Below are 19,993 nucleotides of genomic sequence, written 5' to 3' on the forward strand. Positions count from 1 at the left end.
CACAGCTGAGATGTGACAACCAAATGAAAGCTTAAACTACACTCCACACTCCAGCCACCAAAGAGGTCCCAAAGGAATGGAGCGCACCCAGGCTGGATCTCAGTTTTTGTTCTATTACCGGATCCACTCCGCGCACAACTTCATCGCCGGCACATACGTAAATGGAGAACAGAAATGACACAGCAAATGTCGATGGCCTCAATGGCTGCTGTAAAAAACAAAAATAAAATATATACAACAAAATGTCACGCAAGGCAAATCAACTTCAATCACCCACCAAAGCGACCAACACAAAAGGGGAAAAGTCAAGAGTGCAGCCCGACAACACACCAACTTTTGCAGCGTCAGCACAAAGCCCTGACCCCACATTTTGTGTCATAATCCAAAGCCAAAAAACCAATAGACCGAACCACTTCATACTCTGCCCCGCCAGCCGCGTCTCTGCTCGCTGCCAGCCACCGGCCATGCACATCGATTTCAGTTTATATCCTTGGCGTTTTATTTGGTTATTTTTTGTTTGAAATGAAATGAAACATTTGAACAATAAATGCAAATTTAGCTAAGCCGTCTATTGGCAACTAAACCCGACACGGACAAACACACAAAGAGAGAGGGAGGGAGAGGGAGGGAGACACAGTCTATAAAGCAAACAGAAACCCAAAATGCAAAGCCTAAAAAAAGTAATGTATCGAAAGTGGCCGAAAACAAAGAGAAAGAATATGGAAAAATGTTTCAATTTATGTTTCTCCACCGCAACCGGCAGCAGCTAAGGAAGTGTGCGAAATGTGCAGGGAAATGCTATTAAATATTAAATTTTATATTGCAGATTTAAGGGAAGTTACGCCCATGTGGAACCCCCTTCTGCCGGGCAAATATCGGGTATCAAAAGCTAACCAAAAAATGTGATGAAAGGGAAGCGGCGATGGGTTGGCCATGCAAATTTTTCATTTGATTTTCACGCGCATCTGGCACACACGCACACCCAGCCAGCGGGAAAAGGCAGGGAAATCGCTTTACAAAAAATATCTACAAATATTTCCAAATCCCTTTTTTTGTATTTGCTTAGCTGGCGCCTGACCAATCTGCTGTACACATATGCCGGCTGGGCAAAGCACTCGCGACTAAGCCCCGCTTCGATGCAAAAACTAAACATTGGATTGGATCAGCGACTGGCAGCCTACACTGCCACCAGTCGATGGAATGATGCAAATTTCCAACTACATTTGAGAATTATGCTCAAATCACTCTCTCGCCATGCGGCAAGTTCGATAACTTGATCATCTTTCTGCTACAACCCGCTGCCACTCGGCCATGCCATTCGCCATTCGCCATTCGCCATTCTATAAAATGTACCCACAATAGCCGTACACAAAACCCCAAGCCAATCAATTTGAGCATCCCAAAACGGAGTACATGTGTGTGTGTGTGGCTTGGGTTGATGATTCGATGGCAAAGTTCGATGGCAATCGCTCAACTGGAACATGGGTTCGCGGGTGCTGCGGCTGGGCCCGGGGACCCACGTATGAACCTCGCTCGTTTCAGATTCTCTCGGCAAACGACTTGAAATTTGAAAAGTAAACGAAACGATGATAAAATAATACAAACACAAACACGGAGAGATAGAGCATGCACACATACATATACATATACATATATGTATGAATTTATGTACAAATGTACATCTGTACATGAAGGTATGTATGCGTAGATGGTTTCGGTTTTGGTTATAGATGGCTGCATGTAAACTGAAAATCGAAAACCATATTTCAATTTGAGGCATTTAGCGCACACACACACACACAGAGAGAGAGAAGGAGAAAGAGAAGGAGGGTAAAGGATACGCATGATCGAATTGATACGCTTGCCGTAACGAGCAGCAGCTGAATGAGGCAGAGGTGTGTGGCGTGGCATGCTGCGGTGTGGCACGAAAGCGCTGCCAAAAAGCGCTGTCTGTGTGTAGTATGTGTGTGTGTGTGTGGCATTTTGTAGCTGCGGCAACTAATCGCCTCCCGCCCGCCCACACGCTCCGACTCTAGTGGCAGTGGAATCAAATATAACTTGCAACTCTGTTCATGTCCGTTTTGCGCTGCCATGTACAAAGGTATGTAAATATGTACATACCTGTGTACATATATGCATGCATGCTTATGCTGCAATGCTGTTTCTGTTACAGGCAGTCTCCACTGTAGCTGCCACTCCCACTCCCACTCCCAGTCTGCCCCCTCGCTGATTCCGCTTGCTGCTCAAACACGATTTTACACCTCGTCCGCTGCTGGCAGCCAACATTGCGGTATTTGCGTGCCTGCAGCTTCTTAGCGAGTGGGCAGAGGGCTCACGGCAGAGGAGGAGCAGCGGAGGCCAGCTGCTGGCGCTTCATACATCATTCAACAATGAACCGTTATCCCAGTGTCTGTGCGGTGTTGTTGTTGTTGTTTTTTTTCGTGTGTGTGCGTTTCCACGGTTCCTCTGTGTGTTCCGCCTGCACCCGGATGTCATTTGTATAACTGTATATGGTGGGATTTTTGCACTCTCTGGCTTGGCCCTCTCTCCCTCTCTTCCTCTCTCCTTGTCTCTTTGCGGCTTGTGTGAAACGACAGTGGGCGGAAAAGTGAAATAAGCTCAGCTTTTACAGGCCACAGAGAGCCAGCCTCAAGGAGCCAACGGCAGTAATTCGCCCCAAAAGGCGAAGCAATTAATGCGAAGCGCGTCAATTATGCGCCTGCAAAATGAACAAAGACAATAACCAAAAGGCAACAGCAGCAGCAGCAGCAGCAGCAGCAGCAGCAGCAGCAGCAACAGCAGCAGCAACAGCAGCAGCAGCAGCAGCTTAAGACGTAAGGCAGAGAAGGAGAAGGGACAGCGAGGGTGGGAGCGAACGAGAGATCAGTGGAACGGGGAAAACATTTGTACTGGCCTCTGGCTAAAGTTTTTACTTAAAACTTAAACACTTATTTCGATGCTTTTGCTTTCTTTTTTCTAGCTGCTGTTTGTTTTTGTTGTTTTTGTTTGCTTTGATTTCTTTCTCTCTCTCCGATCTCGTTTGAGTAACTACAAATAGTTCTTCCATCTGCTTCCCCTCTCTTCCCTATGTCCATATCTATTCGTCTTGCAGCTTCACCTGCCCTCACCTTTCCCCTCCTACCATTCCATTCCATGCGCAGTTATCGCATCGCTGCACACCGCTCTGCTCTGCTCTCTCTCTCTCTTGTTTTTTTGTTCTCTCTCCCTCCTTGTCCCCTCCATTGCCCACAATTATGAGGTGCTTTTAATCATATTACAGTTACCCCTTCTCCCTTCTCCCTTCTCCCTCCTCCCGTTTCCCTGCGACTCTGTGACTGGCGAGGCGTGTCTCAGTTGGCTTATTTTTTACGCCAGCTTCTTTTCAGCTTTCTGCTCTGCTCTCCCTTTCTAGTTTTGCATTATTTCCAGAGCTACCCTTGACCTTCAACCTTTCCCCCTGTGCGGAGAGTGGAAAGTGACTTGGCTCCTGGCTAGGTGACCTTTTTCGAATGACTCTCCATGGAATATTCGCGTTCGCTTCGCTGCCTATCGGTGCCGGCAGCAGCAGCAGCAGCAGCAGCAGCAGCAGGACTCTGTGCCACAATTCTTATCGCTTTTCTATTAGACACGCGCCACGACCACGCCCACTGGCAGTGCCTGCTCCTGCCACTCAGTGGTGCTCCTCCAGCCAGCTTCAACAATTCATTTGTTGTCGCTCGCCCGGTCGGTCGGTCGTTCACATTGCTTCAAAGTTTTGGGCGCAATTTGAGCCACAAAACAAATTCCAACCACATCAAGGACTGCTGGCGGCTGGCGACTGGCGACTGGCACTCCTGCAACTGTTATCCTTATTTGTTATGATTGCTGTCCTCAACTTAAGTGATTCATTTGCGCTTAAGACACAAAAATGATTTCGCTCAACGTTCAGTTAACTAAGTAAATAAGTCAGCAAAAGCCTCTCCTGGCGGCCCAAAAACCGCAAAATGTAAATGCAAAGTGCGCATAATTTTACGACAAAATGGAGAGAGAGGAGCCAGCCCGGACAGGTGTTGGACAAGTCTCTTCTGTGCCTAATTGACTGCCGCTTCAAGTGGGACTTTGACAAGCAGAATCTCCATGTTGGCTGTGGGTACGGGGTACGGGCCAGACTTTTCGAAAACTTCCCTTCTGGTCCTCCCACTTTGGACATTTTTATGCCCGCCCGCCTTGTGGACGGTTGACAGGCAACTGACACTCGACGGAATATAATTTACAGTGCCCGTCGCAAGTTTTTTGCCGGGCAATGAAAGAACAAAAAAAGAGACACCCGCCCCTGGGGACCGTGCGAATAACTGCGAAAGATTTTCTAATGAGCAAACTTGAAACGGAGGCAGGGGAAAGAAAACTTTTGAAGGTGTGCAGGAGGAGGGGGAGTGGGCTGTGGGAGGGGTATGCATTAGGCTCATTATGGCATTTAGTTGAAAACAATCAGAGAAGCGGGCAGACAAAACTCCAATCAAAAACTCCAAATGGAATGGGAGCGAAAGAGGCGACCAGAGTGGTCCAGGCTCAGGGATGAGAGAGGGAGGGTGGCAGCTGTAATTGAGTTGAAAGCGGAGGAGTCCCAGAGTGGTGGCAAGTGGCAAGTGGCAAGTGGGCAAAGTTGCATGCGAATTATTGAAGCGATAAATATATTAATTAAAGTCAAGTTGCTCCATAAATAAATAAATATAAAAGATGTGCTGAAAGAGCCACTAAAAGCACAAGCACAAAAAAAAAAGGCAAAAACGAGAGAGAGCAAAAGGAAAGGCAACATTAAGAAGAAGTGCCAAAAGATGGTGGGGGGAAAAGCACAGCGAGAGAAAAGTAAATCAAAAATGAACCAGAAAAAGGAATGTGGCGGAGGCACACCCTTCCGCCAGCGGAGTGCCGATCGCAGGCTCCTCACAGCAGAAAGCATTAGGGAAAGGCAAGCAAAGGAGTCATAAGTCGCAAGTGCTGGGGAGTGAGGGAGTGTGGCTGCCTGGAAATGACGACCCGTCTAAGGGGGGGAGGGGCAAGCGCGGTCTGTTTGAGTCCTGTCCCCGACCCTTAGTGGAGTTGAAGTGCGGTCACACGGTTGCGGTTGCTCCGCAAAAGCAGCCCCAAAGGCTGGGTAATTGGTGGTGAATTGATAAAGCGAAAGCTTAATGAAGAGCGTGCCACCCCTCCCCCTGGGCCACAGGGCGTGCACTGGAGAGTGAAAGGTGGCGGGGGAGTGGCTGAAGCTGGAGCTGGAGCTGAAGTCCGAAAGGCACAACGAATTTAATACAAATAAAAGGGTTAACCGAAAGGAGTGGTAAGTAACGGAACGGAAGAACGTTGAGCGAACAGTCTGGCAACGCCATGTCGCTGCTTTCCAACACTGGGGGTAAAAGTGTGGCAAAAGTTCACTCGATCAGTTGCTGTTTTCCTGCGAATTGTGAACCACAAGCAAAAAGGTCGCTGGCCCAAAACCCTCTACGGCCTACCACCCATTCTCCCATCCAATGCCAGGTGGAAAAAGAAGAAGGGGAATCCTTAGCCGCTTAATGAGAGAGCCCGTCCCAGTCGCAGTCCTGAGTCCCAGTCACGATTCCCTTGGCTCCCCGTCAGTTCGCCTTTAATGAGTCTCAGCGGCATTTGGCACGGCTGCAGGACGCAGGCAAAGCGCATTAAAATGGTCGCCAAAGCGATACTAACTAAGAATCAGAATTTTCTTATGGGCTAAGCAGCTGTGGGGAGTCCTGCAGTGTGCCTGCAGCTGTGACATCAACTTGCTTGCTCTCGCTTAACTTCAATTAAAGATGCAGCGCATATAATACAAGCAGCTTGGGCCATTGCCAGGAGCGATAGAGTCCTGCCACGCAGTAATCCTCCAAGTGGATGAAGGGTGCCGAAAATGGTGCCACAGAAAACTTTGCCCGTGCCGGCGCCCTGCAGGTGAAGGCGAAACTTTTCCAAGACGTGCAGCTCATAAAAAGGAGTTCAGCGTTCAGCGTTCAGCGTTGAGCGTTGAGTGGGTGGATGCCAGTCACTTGCTGGATAATTATGAAGGCGCAGAGGCAGAGTCGGAGCGGAGACAGAGCCTATCCGCGCGACATCTTGGATAATGGCAACCGACGACAGCCAAACAAAAGGGCGTTGAGAGACATCTGTCTCCTGGCCCCATTCCCATTCCCATTGCCACTCCACACTCTATCCTGTGTCTCTCTCTCTCTCTCTCTCTGAAATAAATGAAAGGTTCGGGCCTCGGGTCCTCAACTTAACCCCTCAACTTCGGCTCCCCCGCCATAGCAGCCACGTAAATGTAATTAAACCATACATCAACGTGAAATATGTCGACGGCGACTCGCATGTGCGGGGTGTGCCCCTGGGGGCCAGGGCTTGACTCCGTTTTCCTGTGCCAGCTCTCAGCTGATCAGCAGATTCGGCTCGGCAGCAGGCGAGTGTGGAGTGCAGAGCTTTTGGCAGGGTATCCATACTTCGAACCGAAGGAAGTTCGCCAGTTTTCGGGCAGCAGCTAAGCTCTGCATCTGCCTGTGTTGTAGGCAACAAGAAAAGGTAATATTAATAGACGTAAATATAAGGCAGAATTGTAATTATGTGCTTAACGTGAGCGATGCCAGGCATCCACACAGAGTGGAGCTGCTCCCCCTGCCGACAGCTGCCGACGCGGCATAGCTGCACCCCTGGGCGGGGGTTTGGTGTTGAATGGCATCGAGACAAGTTGCTTCCAATTGAATTCCCAGGATGTGGATAATGCTGCTGCCAAGAGGCAGCCTCTCTGCCTCTCGAACACCTTTTAAGGCTTTAAGTTGCCTTTTTTTTGTATGGCAAATAGATGCAGCTCAGCGCTGAGCGAATGCATCAAGTTCGGGGTGGGCCCGGGGTTGGCCCCGCTGCTAATGCGAATTTGCCTACGTCCTGCCAAGGAGTCTCTCCTCAGGACTATAAATTTCCGCATTGACGGTATGCTGGCCTCGTCCCCAGCAGTCTAATGATGTTCAGGTTGTCTCCACAGCCATCCGCTGCCTCAGTGGCCTGGATGGCCCCTCCATCGTGCTGGCAAAAACCAACTAAGACAAACTAAAGGAAGACATGAAAATTTTCGATATCCGTGCCTAACGACTGCCGGCACTTGAGTGTGTGTGTGTGTGTGTGTGTGTGTGTGTGAGTGAGAGAGAGAGGGAGAGAGAGAGGTGAGAGAGAGGCAATGAGATTTTAAGAGCTTCCACTTCCTTCTAAGCAGAATTTGTTATCGCCGGGAACCGTGTTTTTTTCTTCCTATACAGATGTAGCTGTGTGTGTGTGTGTGTGTGTGTGTGTGTGTGTGAGTGAGAGAGAGAGAGAGGTGAGAGAGAGGCAATGAGATTTTAAGAGCTTCCACTTCCTTCTAAGCAGAATTTGTTATCGCCGGGAACCGTGTTTTTTTCTTCCTATACAGATGTAGCTGTGTGTGTGTGTGTGTGTGTGTGTGTGTGTGTGTGTGGTAGTGGCTCCATCTAGCGGCTGCTCTAACGAGCATCGTGGGCGATGGGCGGCCGCTGGGTACGTGGGGACTTGGCTCCGATTTGCTGCTTGTCTTGCATTTAATGTCACACGCTTCATTATTTCTAATTGGCAAATTTTCAATCAGCAAAACGAGCAGAGCAGGGGTGGGGGGGTGTCGGCCCCGCATATTCCCAGCGCGTACATTTTGGGGGCCGCGCTGTGACTTAACAACTTCAGAATTCAATTAAGCGCGACACAGCGAGTGGAATCAACATTATTGATAAGCCGCAAGGACAGGCAGGAGCAAGCGGATGAAAGATAGAGATAGAGATGGATGGCAGAGAAGTGAAAAGAGAAAAGTAATAGAACCCACAGCAAGAAGAGATTGCAGGCAAGAGGCAGCTGGTTGGAGGCTCGCAGGAGGAGAAAGTGCAAAAAGTGGGATCGAGAGAGAAGGGAAATGATTAAAGATCATCGAGAGAGTGCGAGAGGGCAGATTGTGGGCCCAGAAAGACAAAAGTGAGGTGGTAGCGCGGACACAGAAATTGAGGTTAGGTAGGAAAATACATTCAGGTTAGTTGGCAGAGAGAGAGACAGAGAGAGAGAGAGAGAGAGCGACAGATAATCAGCAGAGGCAGCCAGCCCCAGTACCACCCTCACACCCCCTGCCGCCTTACCTTGCCCCTTACGAAAGTTTTGCCTCAGTGGCAGGCACGAGCCAAGAGCCAAGAGCCACCCACCCAGCAGCCAGCAGCCATCTCCCATTCAGCATCCAGCATCCAGCATCCGAAGCAGGCCAACAAAAGAAAACGTAATGCGCAAATTATCGTAATTATAAATTAAGTCGCCGTTGGTTTGGCGGGCTCTTGGCTGGGGCTGGCGAACTGCTCCGGACTTTGGCAGGCGCTGAAATGTTGGGGGAAGAATGTAATGAAAAATACTTTTTGTAGTGCGCAGAGAACGCAGGGGGGGCGGAGAGACTGGCACTCGAAAATAGATCTCCAGAGTCGTACATAGAATATGCGACTACGACCACAACTGGCTGGCGGGCTGTGTACATGCGATATATATCTACGGATGTACGATATGTATTCTACGATATATTTTGTATACATAATATCTATTTTTACGCGCTGGCTTGTGGGTACGTTCGGGGTAGCACCGAAGGTCTGCCAAACTTGCGTCTTCTCTGTAAAGTGGAAAAGTTTTTGCAGCACTAACCAGACGACAGGCAGCAGCCCCCACCCACCCCATCCTTGTTCACGGAGGGGGGGGGGGGGGGGGGGGGTTAACAAACAACTAAAGCTTTACTTTACCCCAAAGCTTGTGAAAATGTTCACTTATTGCTGTTGTTGTTCCCGCTTTGGCTTCGGCTTCGGCTTCAGCTTCAGCTTCAGCTGTAAATGAAGCCATTTTGTGGAGGTCAGCGGCTGGGCTTTGAGTTACCGTTATGATGCCTGAACTCCGCTGAGTTGGCATTATGTGCTGGGGCGCGCCTAATTGTTGGCCCCCCCCCCAAACAACCAGAAGTAGATTCGATTTATCCGTCCAAACATTGGATACCCTGTGGGGTAGCTTGGGAGCCGCCTGGAAGGGTTTATGGGGCTATTTTTAGACGGAGAAGCAGCAAACAGAAAAGATGTCGCCGAGCTGGTCGCAGAATGGATTCTGTTGCTGCTCAAAATGCTGAAAATACCCTTCGAAATAATAGGGTGCGCACACAAAAGTGTTGCCTACTTGAAGGCGTCTTTCAAGCAAATTCTTTGGCCATAAACCAAAAGCGTTAATTGAGCGCCCAGCCCCAAAAGTTGCTCCGCCGAAGACAGAGTCGAGTTGGCGGCAGGATAAAGGCACAAAAATGAATGAAAATCTTGAAAACAATTGAAATGCCTCAAGTTTTGGGGCTGGCCCAGGACGAGGCTACTTGGGAGAATTTACAACTTTTAATGGCGATGCCAGGCAGTCCCAGCACAAAATGGCGCCCATTATAACTGTCTCCACACACACACACACACACAGAGAGAGAGAGAAAAAACTAAACATAAAAAGTGTAAAGTGTCTGTCAAAAAGGAATTTAGTAATCGGCAAATCGTTTTGGCTAAACGAAGTTGAGATGCTCTTCCGTTGGCTTTGGCCTTGCCTTTGGCCCCACCCCTCTAAAGCATGTAAATCTTCCCCTAGCCAGCCCCCCACCCACTGTTTACTTTGATCCTTTCCCATATGAAAACCATAACCATTCGGGGGTTATTGATGCTTGGCAATTTTTTGCACTTGGAGCCCATTCGCGCATATCTGAGCAGTCCGATCGCCTCGGCTCGCCCCACACACGCACACATCCCGCTCTGGGGGTGTCATCAACACGCAAGGACCGTTCCCATTCCCTGACAGACTGATGGATGTCCGGAGGCCGAAAGCGAACGAACGAACGAACGAACGAACGTCTTCCTCCGTGCATAAGTAGCGGGCAAAGCCAAGGATATGCCAAGGGGAAGTGGAAGTGGAGGTGGTAGGGCGGGGGCCTTAAGACAGCGATTGATGCGTGACAAGGGGGAGGGCTGCTGTTCCATTGAATTGGTTATAAATTGAAAATGACTAAATGAAATGCGTAAATATTGACAGATTGACTGACGCTCTCTCGCTCTCGCTCCCTGTGGGGGTCACTTGGGCTGCCACTTGAAGAGGTTTTTTTTTGGACCAGGCTAATTTGTTGATTTGCTTCAATTTGATTTTGCTTCCTACTTAATGCTAAAATTGTTTGTGTCCACTCAACGTCAGCGTCAACGTCAGCGTCCACTCCTCCCCCGCCACAGCGCTGTGCCGAATTCCATTCCATTTCGTTTGTGTTCCATTCCATTCCCGTTTCTGTTTCGGTCAGTTTTTGGCATTGGGCAAAGTTTTTTTGTTGTCCTGAGCGACTAATGAGCTTCGGCTTCGGCTTTGGCTTTGGCTTTGGCACTTCTTGGCAGTCGAAGGGAGCAGGCGGAAGGGGAACGGAAGCAATTATAATGCGAGTGGACATGACTCTTGGCATTCTAATTGAATGGAGTGTGTGGGGGGGGTAGGGTGTTTAAATTCAATTGAGCTTTTGGGCTGCACAAACCCCTCAATGTCACTGATTTAGGGATGAGTTGAGTTGAGTCTATTTGCTGTCATAACACTCCCCCATTGAAATCTGTACAGCAGCGACTGCTGGGGAGACATGTGCGAGGCACCGTCTGGGCCCCAAGCTTATCCTCAGAATATTCAACTAGACTTTATCTCTCTCTCTCTGTCGCTCCTGTAATAAATCGAAGTCAGGACAAATATAAATAATAAAATGTATTTTATTTTATTTCCACTCAATCTACAACCCGCACCCGAGCTCTCCCCACCCCCAGCTCACCCTCGTGTTATTTTTTTTCTTTGCATTTCAACGAGCTTTTAGTACATAAATCTCGGGCTTAGCGTCGGTCGGGTAGCCCCCAAGCGCCCCCCAGCCAGCCTGCAAGCAAATCACCAAAAAAAGTGAAAAGCAAAGAAAATACAAATAAAAATAAATAAGCAAAAAATAAGAGACAGAGAGAGAGAGTTGGACGGGGAGAGCGGCTGAAACAGCAGACAGACGGAGGACACGGCACCCCGCTCCTGCACCCAGCTGGTGTATGAATATTGTTTGTGCATACAAAATACAAGCAAAAACAAAAGCAAAGAGGAGACACTGCCAGACGGGCAGTGGAAAGGAAGTTCCATGGCCGAAGCTCGGGTTACCTTTCTGCAGATCATTCCAGCAGATTCCCGACTTTGCCCAAAGGCAAAACCAAGAAGTAACAATAACAAATTCAATATTAGATGACAGAGCTGCAGATTGTCCATCCATCCATCCATGTTTTTTGGGGCCTGGCAATGCCCAAAACTTCGCTGTGCCAGCAGCCAGCAGCAGCGACGGCGACAATTATCTTTAAATTGAACTGCAAACATAATCAAGAGCAGCCCCAGCCCCAGCCACGGTCCGTCCTGTCGTTCATTTGAATGGAGAACTACTCCACGCCGGAGTCCCGTAACGGGCAAGGGTTCGACCCAGTGTTCGGCACTAACACCCAAAATCTAATTTATATCACGTTAATGAGCTTCTATGTCAAAACTGTTCCCCTCCTAAGCCAGCTCTGGTCTAAGCCCGCTCCGCGTGGCCCATACTCCGCTCCTGCTATGCTATTGTAAGGGTCGTCGTTCGGTGGCTCACGAGGGGAACGGGGAACGGGGAACGGGGAACGAGGGAGAGAGAGAGAAACTGTCAATTGTAAAAAGTTATGCCCGAGGGTTATCAAGCGGGAATTTGTGGCAATAAAACGTAGGCGAAACGGAATGGCAGGGAATGGAACGAGGAAATGGAAGGAACGAAAGTGGACCGAAGTGGGGAGTGGAATGGCTTGGGCTTTGGGGTAGAAACTAAGCCAATAACCGAAAGGTTATTTAATATTTGCCTCCCGCTCTCTCTCTCTCTCTCTCACACACACACACAGAGCAGGGCGTGGCTGCTGAGAATTTCGCCCAGTTCCTTTTTTCTTTTGTTTTTTTTTTTTTTGTCGACGGCCTGCGGCCAAATATTAAACAAATCTATGCGAAACGCATTGCGAAAGTTGTCAACTCTCTTTCAGATAACAAAAGAAAACACAACCCTGCCCCTGCCCCCGCCCCTGCCCACGCTTGGGCAACAGAAGCGAAGCGAAACGAGAAAAAGGCAAAACATTGGCAAATTTAAATGCAAATTAGCAGACAAAGCTGATGAGCAGCGGAATGCCACGAGTGGGTGGCTGCTGGGTGGCTGCTGCTTGCACCACCCAAACGTATTGACAGCATTGAAAATAATGGCTTAAACAAAGCCAGGCACAGGGCAGAGTGGGCGCACAGGTGGCTCTACGGGCACAAGACAAACTGTCGCATATGCTGCTAATAGAAGTTTACCGATGGCAGGCCAAATGTAAGGGCAAGGAGTGGGAAATACCCAAGAATGTGGCTGATGTGCCTGACTTGAACAAATCGAACCAGCGAAAGAGTATTGCTGCTGCCACGCCCACAGACAGAGAGAGAGAGAGGAATAATGTGGTTTGGGGGCAGACTCCACTCGATGGCGCGATGGCACGCACATACGCAATATTTTGATGCGATTTTGTGGCTCGCCAAATGCCACAGAGTCAGGCGAGCCCAGCCCATGTTGAATTTGTAGCCATGCGACAAAGTTCTCCACCGGGAGAGAGCATGGAGGTCAGGCCATGCGTCAGTCAATCAACAAAAAGAACAACACGAAGACAGCAACGAGCGAGGCTGAGTTTTAATTCAGAAATAAAAGTGTTTAGCTGCGGGTGTCATCGAATCAACGAGTGCGAAATCCAACTGCCACAAGAGCGACTCGAATCGAGTATCATACATTTGGCATGAGATTTTCCAGGGCACTGCCTCGCATACTTTGCTGAATAAACAGAAGAAAACTCATTGGAGCAAAAAGGGAGTGGAGGGAGTCAGAGAACTGAATCAGCACTCGGACTCGGACTAGGACTCGGACTTGGACTGACACAAACAATTTATGCACTCTGCTGCTCCTACAGTTATTACATTTGAGCTGCTCGACTGCTCCTCTGCCCTTTGCTCGTTTGCTCCTTTGCTCCTTTGACCATAACGCATGGCACCCACTCCCAATCCCAACTAGCGCTGCCAACTAGCGCTCCAGCGGTGCATTTTGGAAATAAAAGCACAATTTATTATTTATTTATTTCGTTATCACTTGGAACATTTATGAACTGAGCCACAATGGGGGGAAGGACGGAGACTCCGCACTCCTGCCACAATCGAGTAAATCCGAGGCAAGGACGAGGCGACCAATTGCCGCCCACAATGGAAATAAAAGTAATGGGTAATCCCTTCTGAATTATGGAGAATGGGTATTGAATGTGCCACAGGGCAGGGCGTCTGCAGCACTCACCTGTGCGGCATTTTGTGGCAAAGTGGATACAGCCAGAGGCTATCCCTATCCCTAGGACCCAGCCAGTTTGGCTTTTCTTCTTTGGCCAGCAGCTTAGGCGAATCATTTCAATTGCTATTCCCCCGCTGCTCGCCCCGCAGCTCGATTTGGCCACGCTGTGCACGCATTTACGATTAGAAAAAGGATACACGTAATTTTGGTGTCCGTCCAAACATTCCTTTTACGAGCTACGAGCCATAATAAAGGAGTTGCCCAGGCTCAGCCTGGCACCCGTGTGGCAAGGTGACAAGTTAGCGGTTATTATTATGCCATACGTACGGCTACGCTCGAACGAGCCCCAAAACCCCGTGAACCAGCCACCGACAGACCCAGCGACGACAGTCGCATTTACAATGGATTTGTTTTTGAATTGGAATTGGTTTTGGCCGCCACTCACCCCTTTTGGGGTTCACTTTGATGGCATTTTGAATGGCAAGCCAGGGGTTGAGGTTTTGAGTTGCTTTGGGTCAAATTCTGGCCTAGGATTGGGCTGGGAGAGAGCGAAACCAAGCGGCGATAAATATTTGGGGCACGGCACAACGACTACAAAGTGCACGGAGACAACGAGGCAGTAACGGAGTCACGATAGCCAATAAGTGAATGACTATCGATAACAGCGATAGCTAACGATAGGCAATAAGTGAATGGCTCTGGGTTATCGATAGCAGCATTAGCCTTCGATCTTGCTCTTTGCCTGGCTCTAAACACAATTTCTCTTTCTTTACTGCCTTCTTTGGGTCTTCCGCTCTGTCTCAGTCTCTGCTTCACGCTGCCACGAACAGTTTTGCATGTCACAAAAGTTCGTAAACAAGTGAAANGAAAATACTTTGACAATCACATTGTTCTCCCCCCCCCCCCCCCCAATCGGGAGGAGCCCAGGCCACAGGGCGCAGTGCTTTAGCGTTTTGTGTCTAAAACTATTCGAGCATCAAAAGTTTGCCTCAAATTACCGTCGCGCTACACAATTCAGGGAAACTTTCGCCCACGAAATCCCACCCAAAACTGCAGCTTGAGGCAGATGCCACTGGAGTTGCATTTGTTGGCTGATTAGCTCGAGCGGGAGAAGTGTGTGTGAGCGGTGGGAGGGGAGAACTGCAAGTGGGATTCCACTGCAATTCCTGACATTTGCCAGCAAGTTTGTGCCTGCGAAACGTGTGCCTGCACGCCGCTCCAAATGAAAACTTTTCAATAAGCTAAACACTCGCCAAGCTGCCAGACAGAGGGAGGAAGACAAGGCAGAGGCAGAGACAGACGGACAGAGAGACAGACGGACAGAACGACAGACGGACAGAGACAACTCCCCAAAGTCAGACAGACAGGAGCTTGACGCCGTTTTTCTGCTGGCATCACGAGAAGCTAATGAATTCGAGCGTGGCGCATAAGAATGTTCACGCCAGAGCTGCCACAGTTTGCCAGAGTTGCCACAAAAAGTGCAATGAGTATGCAGAGTTGGCCTTTAAGGGCAACTCCAAGCTATGCATTTAATTGATTTTGAGTGCCTCAGCAAACACATTGACATTCCAAGGCAGGCAGGCAGGCGACTGAGTGTTTGAGTTTGAGGCACTTTAAAGGGGCAGCAAAAATGATACAGAGACTACAATTCGGCAGAAAGTGTATTCAAGTGTCGCCTCTCCGTTGGCAGACGTTGGCACAAAGGAAGTTTTTAGACAAATTAAATTTGGTGGCTCCTTTTTGGCTTTTTGAATGGCTCCTTTAACCCCACTGCTGCTCTCTCCCTCTCTCTCGTTGTTTGCCTCTGCCTTGCATTTCAATTAATCATACGCACCGTGGCGCGCTGGGCCTTAAAGTGTTTGCCAGTTTGCCAAATAGTTAACAGTTAATGCCTGCTCTGTGTGTGTGTGTGCAATTTGCAAGATTGCTTGCCTGCCTGCCTGCCTGCCTGCCTTCCTGCCTCAAGTAATGCTGTTAATGACGTTGCCGTTTGCCTGATCATCGCCTTTGGGCGCTTCAAAACTCAACTTTCGAGTGTCTATACACAGCCTGCCTGTGTGTGTGTGTGTGTGTGTGTGCATAATGCACACAAAAATAAGGTTAAGAAAACGCTGTGCCCGCCCTCCCTCTGTCTGTCGCTGTTTCTGAGTTGCTCGTTGAAGTGGCGCCGGCCCTAACCTTAATTTATGTACAGTTTGAGCAGCATTGCAAGTGTCTCTGCCCCCTGCCTGCTGGCTCTTGTTTGTATTTATGTGTGTGTGTGTGCATTAATCAGGCCCAGGAAGTACTTAACGTGGCTTAGTAAGCAAACTACTCGGAGTCCTGCCACCCTGACGCCCTGCTCCTCCTCAACTCCCTTGGGTGCCACTCCCTGTCTGTCTGTCTGTCTGTCTGTGGTTGATTGCTGCTTAATTCAGCTTAAAAGATCACTGATCACTGATCATTGATCACTCTCTAGTCGTCGCAGCTGCTACCCCCCCATTGGCGAGTCAGCTGGCTGGTGCTTTGCTGTCAAATAAATCAGAAATTAAGCACCAAAACGACTGGCAGGCAGCACGAACAGAACTATAGAAAATATATTTCAAGTACGAATATTTCTGGGCAAGAGGCAGCTCAGATGGAGGACAAAAGATATATTGATAATCCGTACAAGGACTACATCCAGGGTGAAATCGAGAGCCTGCAGAGCAGCGAGCAGTACATTAGGAGCTTGATCTGCCGCCATGTGAATGCGATACTGGCACTGCCTGTGTCCGACAACCAGTACGAGGACGAGCGCGAAAACCTGTACGTGGGCAGTGCGGGCATCGCGTACATGTTCTGGAAGCTGCACGGCAGCAGCAAGGCCCACGGTCTGTGCCCCGAGCCGCTGCAGCATGCCGCAACCTACGTGCAGCGGGCCAAGGAGTCGGCGCAGCAGTTCAAGCGGAGGAGCTCGGAGCGCTTCTCGTTCCTGAATGGCAATGCTGGGATCTATGCCGTTTCGGCGGCCATCTCAAAGGCGCGCGGGGACGACGACGAGCTGGTCGAGGATCTGGTCAACTTTCGGCTGGGCCTAGCAGCCAGCAAGGCCAAGCTGCACACGAGTGCCGGCCGCGACGAGGTGCTGGAGGGACGTGCTGGCTATCTGTCCGGCTGCTACTGGCTGAACGATCTCCTGGAGAAGGCCATCAGCGACGAGGAGCTGCTCTCCATTTGCGACACGATAATAGAGAGTGGCCGCACATACAGCCAGAAGCAGGGCGGCCCCATGCCGCTGATGTACGGTACCTATAAGACCCACTACCTGGGCGCATTGCACGGGATGTGCGGCATTCTGCACATGCTGCTGGAGAGTCCCTGGTTCCGCAAGGGTTCCGCCATCGCACCCCCAGCTGGCGTCGCCTCGGAGATCAAGGAGTGCATCGACTACCTCGTCGGCCTGCAGGACGAGGAGGGCAACTATCCGTGCTCCTTGGAGTCCATCCGGTACGGCAACTGCAAGACGCTGCGCCAGTGGTGCCATGGCGCACCGGGATTCGCCTACATGCTGGCCAAGGCCTATCTCATCTTCAACGAGAACAAGTACCTGGAGTCGCTGCAACGCGCCGCGGACCTCATCTGGCAGAAGGGGCTGCTCAGCAAGGGTCCCGGCCTCTGCCACGGCATCGCGGGCAACGGCTACGTCTTCCTGCTGCTCTTCCGTCTCACCAACGAGCCGCAGCACCTCCATCGTGCCCTCAAGTTCGTGCTGATGCTCGGCAAGCCGCACGATGCCCAGAAGCCACCCGATCATCCCCAGAGCCTGTACGAGGGCTGGGCCGGTGCCATTTGCTTCCTAATCGATCTGCTGGAGCCCGACCAGGCGGCGTTTCCCTTCATGGATGTTTTCCATGACCCAGCCTAGAGCCAAGCTCTATCCTTTGTTTCTAGTTTTGTTCCTTGTTTTTTGCTTCTATTTTTGTCAACTTTTGTGGCTGTGGCATGCAACAGAAACACAAACACAACCACACCGAAGAAGGAAACATTTCCGAAGATTATTTCAGGCAAAAATCAATCAGTTGAGCGTGGAAAAAGCAGCCCGAAGGCAGAGAGACAAAATGCAGCACGCAAATAAATCGAAAGTGCACAGAAAATGGGTCAATCGGGTATCGTTTATGATGACAGAATAAGCAAAAGATCAGCGACTTGGAGGGGTAAATAGAACTCCATAAATCACACCAAAGAGGCCCACAAATCGGCAGTCGGACTGAAGAGCCCCAGGGGCTTCCGAAAGCATGATTTATGCGGATCAAGCGCGCTAAACGTCTGCCGTCTCTGGTTGCGACTCTCAGGATAATCCACAGACAATGGCTGGCAAAAAGTGGAGGCGGGTTAAACGGTTTCTCGGTGCTGTAAAGATAATCCACAGAACAGGCTGAGACATGCCACCCCATTCCCACAGCCATTTGAATCTATTCAGGTTATCCTTACGATCCAGCAGCAGCAGCAGCAGCGGCAGCCCGCCATGCGGCTCCTTCCCCTCCCAATGCCATATCATATTTTTGTCTGCTCCTTGCTCCTTGCTGCTTCCCCGCTAACAAGCAGCTGGGCCTGACACTTTCCTGCTGCTGCTCATCCCCTTGGTGTTGAATATTATTTCGCCAACAGTTTTAGTTGCTTGTCGTGTGCAGGACTATTACCGTTAGTTGTTATAGCTCTTACTGTTGCTAGTTGCTAGTTGCTAGTTGCTGGCTGTTGCTGTTGCTGTTGCCACTTGACACTAAACGAAAATGAAAATTGTTGGTCGAGCCGCGGGCGTCGACAGCGCTAAAACGGAGCCAAACATGAGGAGGCGACGGGGGGAAACGCACACAAAAAGCCAGCGCAAAAGTTGTAGCCGCAGACGGCATGCTCTTTCCCCAATTAACCCTTGAGTTATGGAACACAAATCGAAGCAAGTTTGCTTTCTATTTGCTGTTCAATCAGCCCCCCAAGCTAGGTCCGATCTGAGTTACTGCCGGCAGCTCTTTCCCCATGCCAACAGTGGGCACGGCACTCCTTTTTGTATGTGCACATGCACATGCGTGCGCGTACAATTTGTTATCAGTGTTGCCGCAGTGCATATGCTGACTGCCCTTTAGTGCTGTTTGCTTTCTTCCTTCCTTCGCTGCTTGTGCTGAAAATTCGTACAGTTTCGCAGCCACTTGAGAAAGTTCTCATGCTCCACCACCCCGCCGCCATCTCTCTCTCTCTCTCCGTCTTTCCTCTTGCTGTGGCTTGGAGTTTTGTCTGCTTTCTGGTGGGTTATTTATAGCTGTCGCTCGTTTGTTGTGCGTATTTTTTAATAAGTTGTTTTTGCCTGTCGCTCGGTTTATATTTTGCATAAATTATGTCAGTCCCTCCCCCGCCGCCCCCTTTAGCCACTCTGCCGACCCGCACACTGTCAACCGCCTGTCCCCCCCACACCGCCTTTATGCTCCACTCATTTGTCAGTAGGTGAGGGGGGGGAGGACAACACTTTAAAGTTTTAATGGCACTGCACACTAGACTACATGCTACGGTGTCGCTCTCCCGCTCTCCCGCTCTCTCCCTGTGTGCTGTATTTTATTAATGAGCTGTGCGCCAAATTAAGTTTAATACGAGTGTGTTTAAATGCTGCTCCTCGTCACTCTCTACCTTCTCCTCTCTCGCTTTGACATTTATCATTTATAATTGTTTCGACTGTGTGGCCAAAGGATTCTCCCCGACTGCCTGATGAAGGAGTGCTTTCGGTTTTGCTTTTCGCTTTCCGTTTTATTTCCTTCCTCTTTTACTTTTTCCTCTGTTTCATTTTCTGTTATTGCTTGGTGTGCGGGTGCGGGTGCGGGTGCGGGTGTGGGAGGGGCGGTTGCAGCAGCAGTTTGCTGTAACGGTTACTTTGACATTTTGACATGCATTAAATCAGTCAAGCATAAGCCACTATGAGACACTCCCTCGCTCTCCCTTGACTACTTCTGGCGAGCATATTCAGCACGCTCTCCCACACTCTCTCTCTCTCTCCCACTCTCTCTCTCTCTCTCTCTCTAGCTTCTTGCACTCTTTCGCTGTATGTTTATGTTGGGTGTTTCTTGGCGGGGCTTAGGGTGGCCAAATGCAAGCCCCTGCAATATGCTTGTGCTTAAATATTAAGCCCAAGCTGAGGCTCCAAATAATATTACAAAATTCATAAAAAAGAGCCATTAAGAAATAGCAAGGAGAGAAGGAGAGAGAGAGAGAGAGAGTTTGTGTTAAATATAACGAAATATTAAAGATGGTTAAGCCTCTTAAATGAGAAGTCTGAGTCGCCGGGAACAAATGCGTTTCCATTAATTGATGTAGATTGTGGCACTTCTGACTGACTGACTGTTTGGTTGGCTTTTGCAGCTGTAGGACAGTGTATGGCCAGGCACTGGTGGTGGAGTTCCACTTCCACTTGTTGTCTGGTGTCTCTTCTGCTCTAGCTGTTGTCCTTCGTCTTTGATTTTATCTGTTCCACGTGTTGTCCCTGCCTTGATTTCTCCTGTTCTACTTGTTATCCAGATCTGCCAGATTTCCCCTGCCCCTGCACCTGCCCCA

At 49.7% G+C, this 19,993-nt stretch overlaps 2 protein-coding genes across 2 annotated transcripts in view; one reads left to right on the forward strand and one right to left on the reverse strand.

The window, feature by feature from the left end:
• The window catches only part of LOC117581220 (TWiK family of potassium channels protein 7), a 45,421-nt gene that overhangs the window by 23,104 nt on the left and 2,324 nt on the right, over positions 1 to 19,993 (reverse strand). The window lies entirely within an intron of this gene.
• On the forward strand, positions 16,005 to 17,533 carry LOC117581221 (lanC-like protein 3 homolog). The gene has a single exon (XM_034268199.1). It carries the CDS (start codon positions 16,056 to 16,058, stop codon positions 17,322 to 17,324), a length of 1,269 nt encoding a protein of 422 aa, XP_034124090.1. The 5' UTR covers positions 16,005 to 16,055; the 3' UTR covers positions 17,325 to 17,533.

Source organism: Drosophila guanche, unplaced genomic scaffold, assembly GCF_900245975.1.
Source record: "Drosophila guanche unplaced genomic scaffold, DGUA_6, whole genome shotgun sequence".
Classification (NCBI taxonomy): domain Eukaryota; kingdom Metazoa; phylum Arthropoda; class Insecta; order Diptera; family Drosophilidae; genus Drosophila; species Drosophila guanche.